This window comes from Orbicella franksi, chromosome 10 (assembly GCF_964199315.1).
Source record: "Orbicella franksi chromosome 10, jaOrbFran1.1, whole genome shotgun sequence".
NCBI classification, from domain to species: Eukaryota; Metazoa; Cnidaria; class Anthozoa; order Scleractinia; family Merulinidae; genus Orbicella; species Orbicella franksi.
The window spans coordinates 5,841,906-5,858,439 of record NC_138154.1 but is presented as its reverse complement, the minus strand read 5'-3'; the positions used below and the strand labels follow the sequence as shown (position 1 = coordinate 5,858,439).

General features: G+C 37.4%; 4 protein-coding genes across 4 annotated transcripts in view; 2 read left to right on the top strand and 2 right to left on the bottom strand.

The window, feature by feature from the left end:
- The window catches only part of LOC145501088 (uncharacterized), a 461,598-nt gene that overhangs the window by 207,852 nt on the left and 237,212 nt on the right, over window positions 1-16,534 (bottom strand). The gene's annotated exons all lie outside the window — the stretch shown is intronic.
- Window positions 910-3,270, bottom strand: LOC145501503 (uncharacterized). Its single transcript, XM_081480968.1, has 5 exons — window positions 3,255-3,270; window positions 2,955-3,164; window positions 2,558-2,693; window positions 1,869-2,242; window positions 910-1,199 (listed from the first exon to the last, which is right to left on the bottom strand). The coding sequence occupies exons 1-5, from the start codon at window positions 3,268-3,270 to the stop codon at window positions 910-912; spliced, it is 1,026 nt and encodes a 341-aa protein (XP_081337094.1).
- LOC145500158 (uncharacterized) lies at window positions 4,805-7,110 on the top strand. Its single transcript, XM_081479637.1, has 2 exons — window positions 4,805-6,502; window positions 6,923-7,110. Exon 1 carries the CDS (start codon window positions 5,002-5,004, stop codon window positions 5,701-5,703), a length of 702 nt encoding a protein of 233 aa, XP_081335763.1. The 5' UTR covers window positions 4,805-5,001; the 3' UTR covers window positions 5,704-6,502; window positions 6,923-7,110.
- Window positions 15,131-16,534, top strand: part of LOC145501124 (uncharacterized) — a 198,112-nt gene continuing 196,708 nt past the window's right edge. Inside the window, exon 1 of the mRNA XM_081480677.1 lies at window positions 15,131-16,405. Coding sequence (XP_081336803.1) covers window positions 15,926-16,405 — 480 coding nt within the window. The 5' untranslated portion in view covers window positions 15,131-15,925. The remainder of the gene's footprint in view (window positions 16,406-16,534) is intronic.

The window sequence follows — 16,534 nt, the reverse complement described above, 5'->3', positions numbered from 1 at the left end:
GTGTTGTTTGTTTCAGGTAAAAAAGTGCAAAGTTAAAAGACTTCTGCCTTTCACTACTAAGTTATTTTGAACTGGGCTTACAGATACATCATGAAGTTAAAAACTGTCCACACTTGATGTACCATAAAAAACAGTAGCAAAAAAAACTAAAAAAGAAAGAACTATCCTGAAATAGAATGCTCTCTATTGCATTGTGGAAAAAAACATAGCTATTAATATAGGTAAAGCCTTTTGTTCTTTAAAAAGGATTCACTCAATTTTATGCCTTGATTATAATCTTTGTCAGTGATAAATTACAAATCTGAACTGACAGTATGCTTAGAATAATGATAATTATTAACAGTTTTGGGGTGCTTCTGCTGGGGCCCAAAAGTATATGTCATGCTCTTATTTTTCATTTTATTGGTCCAACTTTGGCTAAAGTGCAAATGTTTTCAGACAAACAGGGGAAGATAAAAATAGGTATATATTTTATACTTTTAAGCCCCACTAATGCACTTTCAGCTTCAAATTCAACAGTTAACTCTCTGGTCTCGAAGGAGTACCCTGCTTCACAGAAATCTTCTAGAATGTGAACATTTTCACCAACTTGTAGCTGCAAGACTATTTAAACATAGAATACATCCAGCATATATTTTAAGAAAATACTGCCGTCATGTATGTACATACACAAAGTCCCGAAAAATGTCCTTGACAAACGGCAATGACAAAACTGAATTTCTTTGACAAGCACTTTGAAGATGAAAACTCAAGAACACTTCTGAGCAGAGCTAAGAACACTTGAACCGTAAATTTCAACAGTAAACTATCTTGCCTTGCAAAAGTGTGTTGCAGAATTGGTACACAATACCCCCTACTTGTTATGGCAAGTCTACTTAAACATCCAGTTAAGTACATACTCAGCAATTTTTAAGAGTCCTTTGCTGTAGACTCGTCCAGAATAATCTCCTTGACTACTTTAACATCATCACGAGTCAGTGATCCCTGATCTTCCTCCTTAGAGTCATGTATGGTAATATAGCCCTCCTTGTGGAGTAAATTTGCAATTGCTCTAATGTGCGTCATCTTGTCCTTGCCTCGTAAAAGGCCAAGGTTGAAGATTTTTTTCATCTTTTGTAATTGATCCATCTTCACTTCTTTTATGGATGGTTTTCCTAGAGCCACCATTACAATTAAATCTGCTGTGGTCTGAGTCATGTCTAGGATAAATATAAACAAAATGTTAAAAGAAAGGCTATATTCACATAGTATACACTCAAACCAGGCCACTTGACCATTTAAATGTTAATTGAGAACTATGGATAGGCCCCTTTTTCACAAACAGACCAATGGCATTAAAAATACATTTTGTAACCAAGCATAGGCAAATAAATCCTTCTTTATCTTAATTTGTTACCTAACCAAGACAGGTTGCTGTGACAAGTCCCCTTGTCTGTTCTGACCTTTAAGAATGCATTCTTGGCAGCAAAATATAATTATTGTCATTAGTGTGGTGTTCCAGGAAATATCCATTCCTCTCTCAGGGAAGGTTTTTAGGTTTGAATTTCCAAACCCCAACAGAAATTCCAGTTCATACATCAAAGTTTCCTTTAAAAATTTTGGCTATTAAGATCCCCCCTCCCCCGCTAGAATTTCCAATGACCTTACATGGACATTTTCTGGCACTCCATACTCTAAACTAAATAAAATTATAATGAAATCATGTTTTACAAACCCATCCCACATTGAGGTTTGAAAACATAACAAAATTAGCCTTGCTTTGTCTCATAAGCTACATTTAAGTATAGTTTTTTGGTTCTCAAGATCATGAAACAAAAAAACTGCAAGTCAATATTTATTGGCAGCAATAACTTCTGTAATTCCCTCACCTTCATCAAAGTAAAGGTTGTACGTTTTCACACATTGCAACTGAGATGCATATCTGGGTGGACTAGGACTTCCACTACTGGACCCAGCTGACTCGGTTGACTCAGATGCACTGTCTGTTGACAGCACTTCTTCTCTGGTAAGGGGTAATTCTTTGTGATGGCGTCTCTGCTCCCTGATTTTCTTTAAAACTGTTTCCGGGACTGCTTCCTTACCTAATCCACACTCTGGAAAAAGATGAGTGTCATCTTTGACCAATTTTGCCACAAACTTGTCTACTTGGATAGCATCTGCCTTATTTCTATAAACTGGTAAGGCACTTCCACGTGGCCATCTTTTCTCTACTTCCTTTGTAATCTTTTTTTTCCTGGTAAAGGAGATTATTTATTAACATCTGTTTGATCTTATTATATTTTTTCTGTTAGACACAGGACCACAAAGTCATCAGAACTTAAGTTGACCATCAAGTGTTACTATAACAATTTGGAAGAGAAATTCAACTCATAACATAAAATCATCTTAAATTTTCATCTTTGTGTAATGTTCCAAGTGGTGAGAAGCTCTTGGCATTACAAGTAATCAAGTCAGTTTCATAAAAGCACAAGATAAAAATTATGTAAACATGATCCTTAGGTTAACTACCAGAATGGCACACAGAAGACTTTGCATTACTTTTTAGATTAATACCTACTTTGTATTGTAAATGCTCTTTTCCTTGCAATTTAAGTACTGTCTTTCTTCTGTTGTAAGCAACCTGTCATAATCCTTGAATGATGATCTTTCAATCTTCTTTCTTTTGTGACCACTACCAAAAGGGTGGGAGGTATCTAGAAAAAAGCAATAAAATAATATTGACAGTTCTGAGATTACATGTGGTTTCCAGTTGTAAGAGTGATTTTATACTCTGTGTGATGAAGAAGAATACCTCATACACGTAATGCAGAAAAATTTAGATTACTGCAATGATTTGACCCCTTTCCCCCACTCCCCAAAATTTCTCGAGGATGGCCTAATCTTGGCAATGCTCTCGTTAAAACTAGAGTTAAATAATAGGTTTGGAAAGAACTTGGCTAAGGAAGAATATTTACCATTCACAACAGGTTTAACAGCCATGAGCTCCCTTGAGAAACGTTCTTTCTTCCCAATTGTAGTCACCCCCAGTTTTTCAAGTGTCGTATCCTCTTCCAGGCGTTTGCTTAATAATGCTTTTCCATCTATCTCTTCTTCAACAAATTTTTGACCAACAGACTCGCCAAAAAAACTACAAATCCACGTTTTTACTTGTTCTGGTGTCCAGCCTGCAAATAAAAAAAGTATCATAACTAGTTCCACAGAAATGGAAGAAACTTATGAGAATAATTCTTGCATAATTCTAAGTTAAAACTAACCATTCTCAACTTGCATTGTTATGAACAAATGCATTAATAAACAGACTGTGATTAGAAAATTCTTCCAAGAAAAACAGCTCGAACAGGTGAGTTGGAGGTAGCTGAGAAACAGGATGGAACGCAATGAGTTCATAAAAAGTACTTCAAATTTATTTACTGATCGTAGCCGCTTCCTAGACTTTGGTCTATAATATGATATCTTACTCTAACATTTAATAAAAGCAAGCTTCGACTTGAGAAGTGGGAAGTGATGTTGGACTTTGTCGGTTTAAATTAAATTCGAAGATATTTATATTATCAAGCAAATCCCCCATTTTGCAATTCAGTTTAATTTCGCATTCCATCCAAGTAAACGCATGAAAAAATACTACAGAACAATTTTTTTGGCCTGCCACTTTAGCATTTAACTTTGGTTTCACTTCTGCGAAATCATCGGTAGATTAGAAGCGAAAACAGACCATATAAAACTTACCAACAATGTTTGCGGGTTGAGTTGAAGACACATGTTTCCCGCCTTTCGTTCTGTGGAATGCAATCATCTTCTCCTTGTGCGCTTCTTTTGCGACTCTTACTTTGACTTTGGGATAAAATTTGCTCCACCTCTTCGTCATTCTCAGAAACAGAATCGCCTGCTTGTTGACTGCATAAAGGCGAGGATCGAAAAGCCTTTCCTTTCGACGCCATAAGTCTGAACACGCTCTATCACAAAGCCTGCACAGCTCAGCACGTAAATTTGGTGAAGAGGGCGGGAAAATGGTTGCACAGTCCTTTATACCAAGACTGCTCCCATCTGATTGGTTGCTGAAGCTTTCCGTCCATTTGATTGGTTCCAACGAAACCGGTTGGATGCTGTCCTGTCGGACTGACTGCTCATATGACAAGATGGCAGATCTTGCAGCTGCTTCTTTGTGTTTCTGTACTGAAAGAAATTCCGTTCATGTTCATTGCCCCTGCCAAGAATGCCGTGGAAAACCTGTAAATTATAAAACTCAGGAAAGACATCTTTCAGCCTTGAGACTGTTGCAACAAGAAAATAGTAAGTTTATTTTACTGTTTAGAAACGCCTCTACAAATTAACTGAGTTCTCGATCGATCCGTCGGAGCAGCTAGCTAGACGTGCACATTATGGACATAAAATAGGTATAGGCTTACAATTTGAAACATGTTTCTATATTTTTTTGTTAACGGAGGTAAATAAGTACTGCTTTACTGATAAACGTAACGACAAGCAACGTAAAAACAGCCCTATTCAATTAGTAGTTTCCATGTTTTTTATTAACCAAGTTTTTGCAACTGGTGTGACAAATCTTCAACTATCCTCATGCAGGGTGGCAGTTTAAATTTGTTTTGGATATAAAAAATTTAAATAGAAAAAGATGTTGTGTCTGTCAAATAATTATTAGGAATCTCGCCCAAAGAAAACCAAAGACTAAACTAGTTTTTAACTATTTCTATTATATAATTACCAGCTTCAGGGATTAGTTCAATGTTACCGGAAACCAGTCTCCCTGAAAGTCACCTGGATAACTCAGCTGTTCCAAGTTCTGAAGATTATGTGGAAGGGAATGAATGCTCTTCATCATTAAGTGGCTGTGGTAGCTTTGACAATTATGATGGCACTGTTTTTAGTGGAACCTATACAGAGTTTGGTTCCCATAGTTCAAGCAATTTAAGAGGGAATCCAGAGGAAGCTGAAGAAGGTGTAATTGAGGATGACACATTGGAAGACAAACTCAGAGATGCCATTATGTGTGCCATATTTGAAGCACTTGATCTTTTGCATGAGACAAAGGGATCTTTGAAAAACTTTGAGGAGCTATTAACAATGGCTAGACACATGTACTGCAAGGGAGCTGGTTTGGGGGAAGATGATGAAACAGTCAAGAAAAAATGGCCCAGTAACTGGACTGCTGCAAGGCAAATGCTAATTGCAGAAGGTTATGAAGATGCTAAAGAGTACTTCATATGTTTCAGTGATGTACATCCACAACATTGGGACACTTTAGAATCTCAGTCAGATTTATGCCGCCATTGTGTAGAAAAAGGTGCCATTCCCTATTATTATTTGGGTCTCAAAGGAAAGATTAAACGCTGGGTGTCACATCCTGATATGTGTTACAAACTCTTATCACACTGGAGAGAAAAAGAACATTGGCTGAATAGAAATGAAGGCTGGCATACAAAGAAAGAACTATGGGATGGGAAGCGATTTGCAGAATTATCATGGTTCTGGGATTCCAATACTGAGTATTGCCTGCCGGTCCGATGTCAGTATCCTGGATGTAGCAATATAATTTCAGCTGAGACAGTTTTAGCAGCTGATGAAAATGAAGATGGATACCATAAAGTGAGATGTGATTGCTGTCATAGTACCTTCCATGTTCAAGCAAAATATGTTAGAGGAGATCCTCGAAACATTACTTTTGTGGGTGAGTTACAGTGGAGATAGAACTGTTGTAAGTTCAGGGAAGGTTTTTGTGTTATTGTGTTTTTGAAATTGGCAAAGTAAAAATAGTGGTTAATTATTTGGCACATCTTAAGGACAGTGTAATACTGTCTGACTTGTGGTCACAATCCACCAACAGCAGTCACCTAACAGTACAGAAAGTGATCTTTTTTTGCTATAGTGAAGATAATTTGAATTAGCTGTCACATTAAGTATACATTTAGACAATTGTTAAAATATTTTCTTTACATTTTTATGATGTTTGTTTAATAGCTCACTGAGACGGGTTTCAACTGTTTGGATCAAGCCACCAATCAACAGGTTATGCTTCTCAATTTTAGTGGTTGGTTTACATATGATATATATTAAAGTACACACTGAAATATTATTTATATTTATGGACTTACAGTTTCCTATACAGTTATTCCATTGTACAGTGTAGATCAACATGTATTCTACAATAAAAGTCTATTGTCTTTTTGAATGCTGTTAGAAGTCTTCACAAGAAAACAATAACAGCAAAAACATTTCTTTCCCACTAACTTTTTATTTTTATCCTGATGAGTTTTAACCTTATAAGGTAAGTGTAGTGGAACATTATTCATCTGTTTATTTTGTGCCATATTTGTAGGAGCAATTGATGTTCAAGTTGCAACAGTTTCAAAGCAAGATAGACAACACACAGTTGAAGTGTACACTGTTGGATTTGTACCATCATACCTATTGCCTGATTCACGACCTGTTAGCCTGGATCCCTTTCTTGATCCACTTGTAAGAGACTTTGAAGATGGATTCATTGAAGGTTATTTATATTTATATTTACTATGGTTTTATTAGGAAGATAAGTAGCAAGATTTGGCTTTGTGCAGGTTGTACATTTTGAATAATTAAAATTAGGGTTTGGGGATAGATCAAGATAAGTAATACCATTGATCTTAAAGATCTTTAGTGAAGGTATTTACTAGTCAATATTATTCTTCAGTCAATATTTAATTCTCAATTAAATTGATATAAAAAAGTGATAACTTGTGTCAATTTGACTCCTTATTAAATTGTGGTAGAGGGTGTTAAAATGTTAACTTTTCAAATAAACAGTTAAACATTGGTTTAAATTTATCTTTGGTTTGAAATTTTTCAAACCAGTTTAAATTTGAACCACAACATCTACATTAAGGCAATTAAATTAGAAGCTAAAATACTTTTAATTACTTTTTACTTTTAGGTATAGAAGTTGACTATAAATTAAAGGTTGATTGTTTTTCTGAGGGAAAGATGATTATTAGACATTTGCTGTTATTGTGGACAGGAGACCACCCTGCACAATGTGAGGTGTGCAAATCAAAGTCATCTGGTGGTAAGAAGGGCTGCAGAAGATGCAAGTTGGAAGGTGATTACTTTGAGGTGTCTCGTGTTCAGCTATGTAATAATTATAAATCATTAGTTATTGTAGAATTCTACTAGTATGATATGATATACTTTCTTTCAGTACTGTGGTATGTTTCAGTTGAATGCAACTGTTTTGATTATAGATAGTACAGTATATTATTGATGTTACTAATTGTTAATTTTGTGACAATAAATTTAAATTTATTAAGTTAATTTCAATATAGGATTAATTAAATTTATTTTAATTTTTTCTGTTAATGTTACTAAAGAGATTCACCAAAAGAAAGGATTTAAGTGCAATAAAGGGTGAATTTTTGTGCTGTTACTTTGTGCATAGAAGTGATGAACAATCATATAACTATGTACAGTATGAACTATCAACTACCATGATGCCATGGTCCAAAGGTACAGTTTATGTTGCTTGTTTTGTCTTTTAACCACTACAACCAAAACAAGTGCAAGTTTATCTGTGAATTCTTTAAACATTAATTTAGAAACAGGATGTGTAGTACATGGCAATAATAAATCAGATCCTAGCAGTGAGTGTAGTCCAGAACCTGTAGATAATTTTACTTTGTTGCATTAAATGTCAAACCTTAAAAAGCAGGTCTCATTACTGTTTTTGTTACAGTCATCTTGAACACCAAACCACATCCCCTGATATAAAATAATTTGCTGCAATGATCATACTAATTGTTTTGATTACCTTCATGGTGCCAAGCCAATAGTCTGTTCATTTGGCACTTGTTTTCTTAGATTTCCCATTCAGAAGTTTCATCTTTATCTTCTTTTTTTTCAGGATACAAAGCCAGTAGAATCCCAAATGATATAACAAAGATGGGATTCTGGAAAGGTGAAGCTTTTGTCCATTCTTGCATGTTTACAATAATAATGAGTTAGTTTTAGTTTTTTTAGTGTAGTCAGGGGTATGATATCAAAATATTGCTACTCTGCTTGACTTACTTGGGAAGCCAGTATATATAAGTTTTTGAGATAATTTGAGCCCAGTACAGTGTAGCTGCAAAATTTTATTAAAAATCATATCTTCGCATTATTTTGTTCAATAGCTGAGGAGTACCAGAAGCTAGCATTTCCTGCATCAGAGTTTGTATTGGAAGGACTTCTTCCTGCAGAAGAATATGAGGTGTGGGCACCGATCCCTCGTATTGTGGAGCTCATTTTCAATTGTGGAAGAAATGGTTGGACTAGTGAAACAATTGCACATCTGAAAGCCCTCAGCTGGAGACACTGTATCCCTTTGATCCTCTCCTGCATAGATCTCCCTGTTTCCCCGATGTAGACTTTGCTGCACTCACAGGGAATCCTGTAAACAACACCATCTTGTTTAGCCGGATTGACGGTGTCCTTTGGTTGCACTAAGTGTGACCGAAGTGTCGTGTCAGACTTAAAGACGGTGCAAATGCCTTGTTGTTCTAGGCAGCGGCAGAGAGACTCCGAAACTTCTTTGTACATAAGGTAAAATGGCGGTGGATTTAAATTCTGCAATAGGCTCTCTTCTTGGGGTTGTTCGTACCTTTGGGATCTTCTGTACAAAAGAGGAGGGATATCCATTAGAAACAAGTACAGATGACAGATGTTTCTTCTCTCCAGCGATTACTGATGGTTTGGTCATGAGACATTTAGCCCAGTTGTACAGACATTTCACAATACCGCACTTTACTGACTGAGGGTGGTGTGAATCATACACTAGGTACTGACCAGTATGTGTTGGTTTCCTGTAGACACTGGTGGTAAGGCGGCCATCAGGTTCTCTGTAAACTGACGTGTCAAGAGAGGCGATCTTGAAGAAGAGAGCCTGTCCCGGAATTTAAATCCACCGCTGTTTTACCTTATGTCCAAGGATAACGAAGCATATCGTAAACCAGACAGATTTATTTCTGTTTGCAACTAGCACGTCATTATGTAAACAAAAAAAAAAAAACAGAAGAAATAAAAAGAAAAAAAAAGTGGGATCCTGACTTGAACTTGCCTCCCAAGATAAAATGTAATACCAGTAGAACCTATTCTTCTTGCAGGCATGTTGACAGCCATGTTATATTCCTTTCAAAACACTTTACGTAATTAGCGAGATAGTCACCTCAATTTTCTCTTTTTCCACTGGCTGTTGACAAAATATAATTTCAATTGTCTTGGAAACATTTTGTTTGTCTAATTGGGCCAAATCATAGTTGGGTAAATGTTGAAGCGATGTAGTGCTTTGAGCACATGCTAGCTTTCGTCAGTGTTCACCCATGAGCAAATAGTAAATAACATACTGACCAATCAGAGCACCCACTTTACTTTTGTTATGTTATGAAAATACTTGACACGGATCTAAAGTGCATACAGGCACAACATTTCAATTGTTGGCATGTGACAGCTAGCAATTATTGTCATTTTGTTATCACACAACAATAAAGAAACCAGAAAAGTATGCCACTTTTATGTTGTTGTTTCTCTCCAGTGCTGTTTGCTAGCCAGGTTTCTGTTTTATAGTCATACAAGGAAATCCTTTACAACTTTCAGGCCCATGGTCAGACAAGGCTTGATTCAGCTCATCAAGAGAGCCAACATGATGTGCATATAAGCCCAAGGAACCCAGTAGCTGCTCACAATGAAGAGAAAACAGATTAATGCTGCTGAGGTCTTCTTCAAGAAGAAATGTGAGGTCATTGCATAGATCTGTGAATCTTCATACACATGAAAAAGCAAAACAAAATAATAAATTATGAACATCGTAACCTGATTCGATGGTAAAAAAACCTTGTATTAACAAAATGTTGTCACTAATAATGGCCAACTGATACAACATGACTAACTCTTACAGGATGGACATCATATCATATCTCAGGAAGTTTATTAACACTCATGCCAATATTGGAAGATAGTGCCATGACATTGTCAATATAGTGTGCCATAAATGGAGCAACTTTTCACAGGCTGTTTGCAAAAAATCAAATGATAGAAAAGTGTCTGGTAGACAGTACATGTACTTGTCAAGATTGAAATCAGGGTCTCTTGTTGATTTCACATTTGACAATCAACTTAAAGGAACAGTTTACCAAGTGAAAGAAAATGAAGCCTGATCTCAGGTAAATGCCATATATTTTTTAGGCCATAAAAGAGTGACATGCAATAACCATTTATTGTGCCACACTGTATACTCCCCTGCTTTGGATCATAAGCAGTCAAGACATGTTTCATCTGGATTAACTCCATGACATTTGCATGCCTAGGAATTAAAGAAAAAAACTTGAATTGTGACAGTGATTCATCTATAAATATATATATTTTTTATTATTTACTTTGGTGAGATCCTACATGTGTCCTGGGCCAGGTTGGGTACAAAAATATGACTTCAGAATAAACTAACAACATTTACCCTAATAGTGTCAGGGTACGAACAGAACTCAGTGTCGTACCCCTTGCTACCAAGAACATAGTCTTCATCATCCTTTTTCCGCAGTAAAAGCAGAAGAGCTTTACAATCAAGTGTAACTGCAAAGTAAAATGTATCAAAAAAGAATCACCAAGTCTGAGAGAAATGAAAAAGCTAGTATACAAACAGTTAACTAAAACTGCAGGCAATCATAGGGGATAAACTATTGGTACAGTTAGGATCGCAGTTAGGATCCCGCAGTTAGGATCCCGCAGTTAGGATCCCGCAGTTAGGATTTCAATTTTCCAAATGTTTCCCAGGTAGACCTTAATTAAAAAGAAAATTTCTCACGCAGTCGCAATATGGAACGATTTGAACAACAGATGGTTTTCAAATGACTTCACGGCGGCCATATGACCATGTGAGTGAAAACCATCTGTAGAGGACAACGCGAATTAAACCTGTGCACAAGTCCCGCGCAATACAAGAATTAAAAAAAAACTGTCAATAGACTGTGCAATTCTCCAAGATTGCGACCGAAATTAAAACTCACATAATGCATTTTTATTGCTGAGGTATTTCTAAAACTTATAGTAGGCATTGATTTGTTCTAACCGCTTTAATGAATTTGCATGCACTATTTTATTTGTTGAAAAAAAAACATTTATTCTGTTGATAACTTTCACTGGAACTGTACATGCAGAGCACGCTGCAAATTATTTAGTTGAAAGGAATTCAACTGCAGTCCTGGTTTGAGTCGTATCAGAGCGGCGCTGAAGTATGGATGCCTATTTAATAGACATCCATTTTCGCAGTGGTAATATCTGTTGGTTTCTCTTCCCACCATCCGATGCCCAGTTTTGTCTATGTGGAAGTCCTTTTCACAATGGCGAACAACCAAACCAGTAAAGGTAGGACCACTGGCGTCCAAAAACTCAAATGGGCATCCTGCACATTTCTTTATCCTATTGTTAATTGGGACAATTACAAATGGGTTGCTGTTGTGCCAAGGCATCTTCTGGTGACTGATAGACATGGGGAGGAAAGTGTGGATAGGCTGCTGGTATTGCTGTGCTCATTGTGGAGCTGCCACTGTTTGGCAAGAGACCTCCTCTTGTGAAACTGTTAGAGAATCCACTGCTGATGGCTGTTGTGCTTACCGCAGGTGGTAGAGCTCTGCTTGTTGTGAAGCTTCCACTGTTTGGCAAGAAACCTCCACTGATGGCTGTTGTACCTGCTTCAGGTGGTAAATTTCTGCACGTTGTGGAGCTTCCACTGTTTGGTAAAAGTCTACACTAACAGGCAGACATCTGGTTGTGTAACGGGATATAAACAACCACGAAGTTTGCAAAAGCAGCGTTTTTGGCAAGCTCTCAAAAGGATAAGTAGGATTCATTTTACTGTGTGCACTCTCTCCTTTGCTCAAAAGTCCATGTGCAATTTTTTGCAGGGTGAAATGCGAAAGTGAGCGAGCGGCCTCGCTGATCGTATGATCTCGCGCAAGACTGACTTCTCGCAATCTAGGATTCATTAGGCGCTTCACACGAGTAAAGCCTTCTTCCGTTACATTCCCTTTCTTGCCACTTGCCAGCCATAATAATAATGAAATCAACTGAAACTTGAAATCTTCCAGTTCCACTAAGTATCAAACTGATAGTTTCCACGATGTTTGGTCATTAAGCAACAGTTCTTATTCTTTAAAGTAAGCCATATATTTTGCCCACCATTCCTTTAATAGGCAAATTTTTGGTGCCTTGTTGACCCGGCGTTTAATCAAGGCCCGTGCAAAAATAGGGTATTTTTCGTGATTCGTGAAAGACCTTTGGTTTTCACGGTAAATGACAGGTAATGACCGGCAGCCGGTTGAGATTTTCAAATCACTAAATGACTGACAGCTTGATATTTCAAATTTAGGGAATCGAACGACGCATCTACTTCAAACTATCTTTTGTCAATTTTTTTGAGGGAAGGGCGGACGTGCACAGGCTAATTTTCAAATGCTAGCCTCCTGCGCAGACCGTTTTTGGGCTCGTCACGCAATCTTCTTACCCCAGGAATGCCTGCTAAAACCAAGGGCACATTCCTTTCCCTTTGTTTGCGTGCGTCCTGATCATGGCTTTGGACTTTAAACGCAGCGAAGTTTTGCAAGAGACTTTTAACGACTTTCGCTCAAAAATTTTCCAGTCGATAGATTTTTTTAAAATTTTACTGCAGTCAGATTATGCATATGGCTACTTGTGTCAGAAATGCACAAAAATTGGGGGTCACCGACTTCATTTTAGAGATAAAGCGTGTGGAAAACTACCATGATTTTGAAAAATTGTCTCACGTAATTTAGCGGTGAGTCAACGGAGGTAAACGATCTTAGTCATATTTTGTAGAAGTGGGTCTGTTGCGTAAACTAATATTCTAAATGTTGCCAACTTTTTCACAAAATGTAACCCCCCAAAAAGCATTTGAAACCGCTGCACAGATAAACGATAAAGCTCTCATAGATCTGGAAGGTTCTCAATCGACAAAAGATAGTTTGAAATGGACATGTTCCTTAAAATGATACATTCTGAAAACAAGAGTACATATGGGTGTTAAATTGCGTGACCAGTGTATGACCGTGACTGATCGTAATTTTCCCGGCAAAGGCAATCGAACGTTCGGAGATAGAACTTGATCGAACCGAATTGAATTCAATATTGAGTTCGATTGAGTTTGGTAATCGAACCAGATATCGAACAGGATTACGCGTCATTACAGCGCCGAGCTACAAACAACCAAACAAACTCTCAGAACTTTAAATTACTCAATTGAATTTACGTACAGTGACTTTCCTTGCCATTTAAAAGGAAATAGAGCTAAACTTTCGTTGATTACTCGTCGATGGAAGTGTAAAAGGGGCGAAAGGTTGACGATTACTGCCGGTTCACACAGAAAAATTGACCAACACGACAATTTCACCCGCGCTGTTTCAAGCCGTTACCGTGACCATGGTCAGAGATAGGAGAATCCGGACCCTGCTAAAAGCCAATCAGATTGCAGGATTAGTTACTGTGCCCCCTTGGGAAAGAATAATGATATATACTGCAGTAACTCGAGCCTTCAAAAACATTTTCTTGATTTTTTACACCAGTTAAAAAAATCAAGAGTTGAGAAATTAAAAGTTCGATTTAGTTCGATTGTCCAATTATTTTTGAGTTCGATTAGGTCTGATTGCTGAACTAAATCGAACTCAATCAATGAATTGAGTTCGATTGAGTGTGATTGGATTCAATTGACTATGCTGGGTAATTTTGCCACAGAGAGATGAGAAAATGAGGTAGATTTACCTTGATTTTTTGAGCTTAAACGTACACTTAACACCCAATTTTGACGACAATAAGACTCTTTCGCAATATTCCCATACTTTTCAAACACACTTTCAAAACAAAAAGTCAAATTGTTTGTATGGGTCCCCCCTGTGAAGATCATCAATCTTTGAAAAACAAGATTCTTTAAAACTGAATTTAGATTATTTCCTACAGGCTGAAGGCTAAGAAAGAAGAAACATCAGATAAGAAGAAAAAAACAAGCCGTGAAGAAAGATTAAAAAAGAAAGAAATAAAGAAGAAAGGAGAAAGAAAAAAGAACAAGAAAGAAGAAAGAATGTCTTTGTATATAGCTTTTTATTTTTTACCAGCCATATTTATTTTCAGTGTCATTAGTTATTTTGCTTTATTGTAAATACAGAAGATGTATTCGGGAAAGTGGCAGAGAGGTGGGACCCCCGGATCAGGCTGTAGTCCCGGCGGGGGTACCTGAATGGGTAGCCACGCCGAGGCTACTATGCATGCACTATTATTTCAGTAGCATGTTTACCCTGGTTCAGGAAACCGCACAACGCTACTTTCCCGGCCCTCAGCTAGCAGGCTCAAGTGAAACAGTTGAGTTTGGCGTTGTCTCGCTGAGGGTTTTATTTTATGTATTTTATTTAATTTGGTATCGTTTTGTTTGTCTCTGTCTGTCTGTCTGTTTGTATCACTGCATGTGTGACTGTCTGTTGGTTTGTATGTATGGCGTCTGTCTGTGTAACTGTGTATGTCGTTACTGTTATTTTGGCTCTCTTTTCGAACGTTATTGAAAACTTTTTGTAAATATTACCTAAATTAAGAAAATAACGTAATGTTCTTTTTTGGAAATTGTATTAAATTATCTATTGGTCTTTTTTTATGTTAATGTGAAACAACTTGTGATTTTTTGTAAATAACATATCAGAAGAAATATATTTTTTTATTTTCAAAGTTTTCTGTCACTGTTAAAAAATACTGTAATTTATGTCACAATTTGTCTTCATTTTTCATTATTTTAGTGGTTTTATTAATATTTGTAGATAGTTAATTTTCGTGCGCATTTGTCCTTTACTTGGTTGTGCTGTGAAATAAAAACAAAAATTATCGCATTCCTTTACAGCCCAGCAATTAACAGCCTTGAACAAAACCACTTCTTCAACGTTCAACATATACTTAAAGGAGAACGGAAGGTGAAAAACGAAGTTATCGTTGCATATTTGCAACAGAGCAAATAGTTTGTTTTGAGTAAAAATTGCAGTATTTGTCCATATTTGTCCTTTCTTAACGCATTTTGACTGGAAAATTGCTCACGACATTCATACTATGTAGGTCTGCCATTTTGACCGCCATGTTGAAGGCTGGGCTGCATGGCATGACGTCATTGCGCTCACTTGCGTTCGCGCCAAATTTAATTTTTTTGCTCGGATGGAAAATGGTTCACTGCATTGCCGTAGGCTGTTCCAATAGATCACCTAGAGATTCTAAAAGAGGAATAAGCTTTCATCGCCTTCCTTTAAAAGATAAAGGCCTTTTAAGCAAATGGCTTGCTCAGATAAAGAGAGAAAATTTGCCCCAAATGAAGCACTGCCACGTCTGTTCCGAACACTTTGAGCCCACGTGTTTTGCAAGTGAGTACCGACTAGATATTTTGCCAGACAATTTAAGCAGACGTCACTTAAAAGAGGATGCCGTTCCAACTTTGTTTCAACACACAAAAAAGTTAAGCCTAAGGCCGTCCAGCGAGCGCCGAAGAAATAGAGCTCTACACGAAGAGGTAAGTCATGTATTCGCGGTGTAAAACTGACTCTACTGATATGACCTGACGTGACCTTTTGGCCGCCGTGTTACTTTTCTGGCAAGCAAGCTTTAAACAAATTATCCTTCGTTCACAAGATTGTATTTGCTATTTTCGGCCCTCAATCAAATACTGGATGCTTGTGATAGTAATTCGCAAGAGTCGGGCCAATCCAGAGCGAAAGTCGCGCAGCCTTTTCAAGATGCAAATGTCACGACTTCTGCGGTTCCTGATTACAATGTCAGTCAGACTTTCGGTGACAAAGAAAAACCACAAAGGAAGAGGAGAAAAGTACCTATTTCAAAGATAGTTTTGGTGGATGCCTCTACTGACACTGAAATAACAATGGTGGACCAAGCTTGTCAAACAGATTTACCTTTTGTTGTGCATTCAGCTCATAAATTTAAATCCATTCCCTTAGCAGACGTTCGTCACGCTGTAGCGAATGACCACAGCTATGCCGCTCTCTTAAGTGATTCCCCTGTTGTGCCCGCTGAGCAAGTCCCTAGGGTTTCTGGCAAAGATTTTCCAGAATGCAAGAGGACGTTGGATTTCTCCGAAATTGACACATCGGATTTTCCTCAAATTGACTGCCAAGAAGAGGAAATTGAAGATGAGTGGATTCCATCCGATGTTTCAGATCATGAAGAATCGGACATGTCGGACCTAAGTGATTATGAAGTTAGCGAATTTAGTGAAAGTTTCGACTCCGAAGACGAGGATTTCGATATAAAAACTGAAATTCCTGACGATGACGAGGAAAAGGAGTCCACGAACTGGCTTAATGAAGATTGCGGTGATCTTCACCAAGAGCGAAAGTTCTTGGTATTTGAAAGCAAACTAAAGGAGCTTTTTTCTCGTCACGTGCACTGTCCAAACTGTGGACGGAACTTGGAAAAAGCATCATTAAAAACCAAGGGGTCTCTTGCGACTATTGAATGCCTTGGTTGCTGT